Below are 3,548 nucleotides of genomic sequence, written 5' to 3'. Positions count from 1 at the left end.
TATCATTCACTTGGTTTATTGTGTACATCAGGTTTATAAATTACTCCCATGAGTGCAAGATCTGCTGGGAAAGTCATCAGAGCAAGTGGTGGGTGAAGGCAAATTTGCTCACAGCTGTTCATGGGAGACACACACTCCACAACCTGCAGCAGGATCTGCAGTGGGCATTTCAGGGTCACCTCAAAGCAGGGGCTCAGTGGATGGATGGCTCCAAACACTCTCTCCAGCAAGACATTTCCTACAACAAACACAAAGCACTTGTTAAGCAGAGCTTCCTGCCCAGGGCCACAGCAGCCAACACAGCAGATTTCAAAAGCCTCCAGCACCCAGGTAAGACGTTTCTGGCACAGGAGCTGATCCTGGCACAGCAGGTCCAGGTGTGTGAGCCTGGAGACCCTCTGGGAGGGATGACAGGTCACCACAGATGCATTCCCTTGGTCTGTTCCTCTTTCCAGAGGAGTTACACACAAAGTTCTTTCTTCAAATCAGAAACCCCCCACTGTTGGCTCAGGAATGGATTCGTGTTCCTACCACTGCCTAAGACAATTTTTAAGTAAAGGAAGCTCTCTGCAAGGTAATTTAATTGCCTCTACATAACTTGAGAGCTTTCCCACTTGAGAACTTCTCCCTTGGGGCTTGAAGCAACCTGGTCTAGTGGAAGGTGTCCCTGCCCATGGCAGGGGGTTGGAATTGGATGCGCTTTAAGGTCCCTTCCAACTCAAATCATTCTGGGATTCTGTGACTTGTTTGTAAACACCTCTGATCACCCGAGGTGCTTCCAGTGTGGCTGACATTCCTGAAAAGGCTCCTTCCTCCTTTGGTAACACAAGGGTCTGTGCAATACAAAGTTTTCAAACAGGGAAGACACAGTAAATTGTTTAAACTGCAGTAAATATTGCTGGGAAAAGTGGCTTAAAGTACTGTCTGTGCCTTCCAGACTGGCTGTTTTCCCTATAAAATACTATGCAGCTGGAATGCAAGTAGCTCACTTTCATTAATCAACACTCAGATGTCATTATTCTGACCAGAAGAAACAAGTACTGAGGTGCACAGAGTTTTCTCTGGACCTCTTCCCCTCAGCATCCTTTAATGCTAGGGAAAAATCTTCCTGACTCCCTGCAGCAAGGAATAAAAGAGTCCTGAGCTTGCGTTGAGAGTCCCCACAGAAGGTCTGCCTAATTGGTGCTCCAGCTTTAGGGAGCCTGACACTTCCAGAACATTCAAAACAGCACTTCTGGCATGCAATTAAAGAAGGAAAATAACCAAAACCTTGAGAAAGCCAATCTTGCAAGGAATTTGTGGAATATAGTAACCAACTCTGAAAAGTCAATTTACTTCAGTAACAGTTACAAGAAGTAGAAAGGAGTGTGGATTTTATTAATCACTAAACTAGTCCTGAGCTTGTAGCCCTTCTCCCCAGGAATGGAAGTAACAGATCTGTCAAAGTTCCAAATGACCAGAAAACCTGTTCTGACCTCTCAAGAGCCACATTACATTGTGGAAACCCACTACTTGCAAAATAGTCACTCGAGAAACATATTCCTATGAGTATTTCATCCTTCTGGCATTCTGTGAAGCCCCCATTTAGAAAAAAGTTCTGAACAAAAAAAACCCTGCATGGTTTTGGAGCAACATTCCCAGACAAAGAGGAAACATCAACTGTCAGGATTATGGTGTTCAAGTGTTCCAGGCCAGCTTGGACAGGGCTTGAAGCACTCTGGTCTAGTGGAAGGTGTCCCTGCCCATGATAGGGGCTGGAACTGGATGGACTTTAAGGTTCTTCCAACCTAAACCAGTCTGGGATTCTGTGATTTTATGACTCTATTACTTAAGCCAAGAGATGCACAGACAAAACTTACCATTAGAGGGAAGCTCAGTCTTCAGTTTTGTACTTGCCGCCGATGTAGGGAACGTACTGCAGGATCAGCTTCCAGTCTGTGGCCCAGATCACCCCAACACCGGCCACCCCACCCCATGTCAGAATGGTGGGAGTCCTAAAGAACAGACACACGTGCAGGTGAACAACATTCCTTCTCCGCTGTCTGGCAGATACTCATAGCCAAGGCACCTGAGAAGTCATTTCAAAACCCTGTCCCTGCACAGGACACCCCAACAATCCCCCCTGTCCCTCAGAGCGTTGTCCAAACGCTCCTGGAGCTCTGGCAGCCTTGGGGCCGTGCCCACTGCCCTGGGGAGCCTGGGTAGTGCCCACCACCCTCTGGGGGAAGAACCTTTCCCTGAGATCCATCCCAACCCCCCTGGCACAGCTCCAGCCCTTCCCTGGCTCCTGTCCCTGGTCCCAGAGCAGAGCTCAGCGCCTGCCCCTCCGCCTGCCCTCGGGAGGAGCTGCAGCCCCCGAGGAGTCTCCCCTCAGTCTCCTCTGCTCCAGCTGAGCCAGCCAAGTGCCCTCAGCTGCTCCTCACACCCTTCCCCAGCTCCCTGTCCCCTCCTTTGGACGCTCTTCAACACCTATATATCCTTCTGGTATTGCAGCGCACAAACCATACAGTGAAATACTGAAACAACCTGACATACACAGCACAGCATTAGCCCTCAGGGCGGCCAATCCCCTTGTTCTGCCCCGCACACCGCTTCGTTCTGCCTCACACACAGCCCTGTAAAGGCTGTGTTAAAAAAAAAAGACGTTTTAAAAAAAAATTAAAAAATGAAATGCAGCCACAGCCAGGCGGGCAGGGAGCCCCTTCATCTCCCTCGTGCCCCTCCTCACACCCCCTCAGCCCCTCACACCCGCCCCGAGCGGGCAAACTCCGGGCCGGGGTGGGCGGGCAGACCCCGGGTGTGAGCGGGCGGACCCGGGGCCGGGCGGGCGGACCGGGCTCGGCGGGCGGACAGCCGCGGTCCGGGCTGGCATTCCCCGGTGCCCCCTCACCAGTTCTGCAGCAGTTGGACGTAGCGCGGCCCCAGCAGCTGGTTCAACATGGCGCGGCCTCAAAGTCACCCCCGCGGCGCCTGCGCGGGCCGGCGATGGCGGCGGGGCCGCTGCGAGCAGGCGCGGCGGGAGGAGGCGGCTCCGGAGCACCCTGAGGGGGCTGGAGGAGACCGGTCCGGGGTGTTCTCCGTGTGGAGCGGGGACACGAGACATGAGGGGACACGAGGCGTGAGGGGACACCAGCCCTAACACAAGCCTGAGGGGCTGATGGGGACAAGAGCCCCGACACAAGTCCTGAGGCGACACAAAGCGGGAGGGGCGATGGGACGGACTGTCCTCACGGCGGGGAAGGGACACCAGCCCTGCCACGAGCCCTGAGGGGACACAAGGACTGAGGGGACAAGAGCCCTGACGTGAGCCCTGAGGGGACACCAGCCCAGAGTGGGTGGGCTGTCCCCACGCCGGAGAGGCAACACGAGTCCTGACAGGAGGACTGAGGGGACACGAACCCTGAGGGGACACCAGCCCTAACACGAGCCCTGAGGGGGTGATGGCTGTCCCCACGCTGGAGAGGGGACAAGAGCCGCGACACAAGTCCTGAGGAGACACAAATCGTGAGGGGACAGACTGTCCTTGCACCAGAGAAGGGACACCGGCC

The 3,548-nt window shown here is 54.1% G+C and overlaps 1 protein-coding gene across 1 annotated transcript; it reads right to left on the bottom strand.

The window, feature by feature from the left end:
* On the bottom strand, positions 1–2,999 carry LOC126643236 (cytochrome b-c1 complex subunit 10). Its single transcript, XM_050321494.1, has 3 exons — positions 2,891–2,999; positions 1,860–1,994; positions 1–238 (listed from the first exon to the last, which is right to left on the bottom strand). Exons 1-2 carry the CDS (start codon positions 2,938–2,940, stop codon positions 1,874–1,876), a joined length of 171 nt encoding a protein of 56 aa, XP_050177451.1. The 5' UTR covers positions 2,941–2,999; the 3' UTR covers positions 1–238; positions 1,860–1,873.
* Between the last annotated feature and the right edge of the window lie 549 nt (positions 3,000–3,548).

Source organism: Myiozetetes cayanensis, unplaced genomic scaffold (assembly GCF_022539395.1).
Source record: "Myiozetetes cayanensis isolate MyiCay16 unplaced genomic scaffold, myiCay2020 scf26, whole genome shotgun sequence".
NCBI lineage: Eukaryota > Metazoa > Chordata > Aves > Passeriformes > Tyrannidae > Myiozetetes > Myiozetetes cayanensis.
The sequence above is the reverse complement of the archived record's forward strand: the minus strand, read 5'-3'. Positions and strand labels throughout refer to the sequence as shown.

Coding starts and splice junctions, on each gene's coding strand:
- LOC126643236 (XM_050321494.1), bottom strand. CDS start 2,940: ATGTTGAACCAGCTGCTGGGGCCGCGCTACGTCCAACTGCTGCAGAAC. Junction 1,995..2,890: donor GTCCAACTGCTGCAGAACTG/GTGAGGGGGCAC, acceptor TCTGTTCTTTAG/GACTCCCACCATTCTGACAT.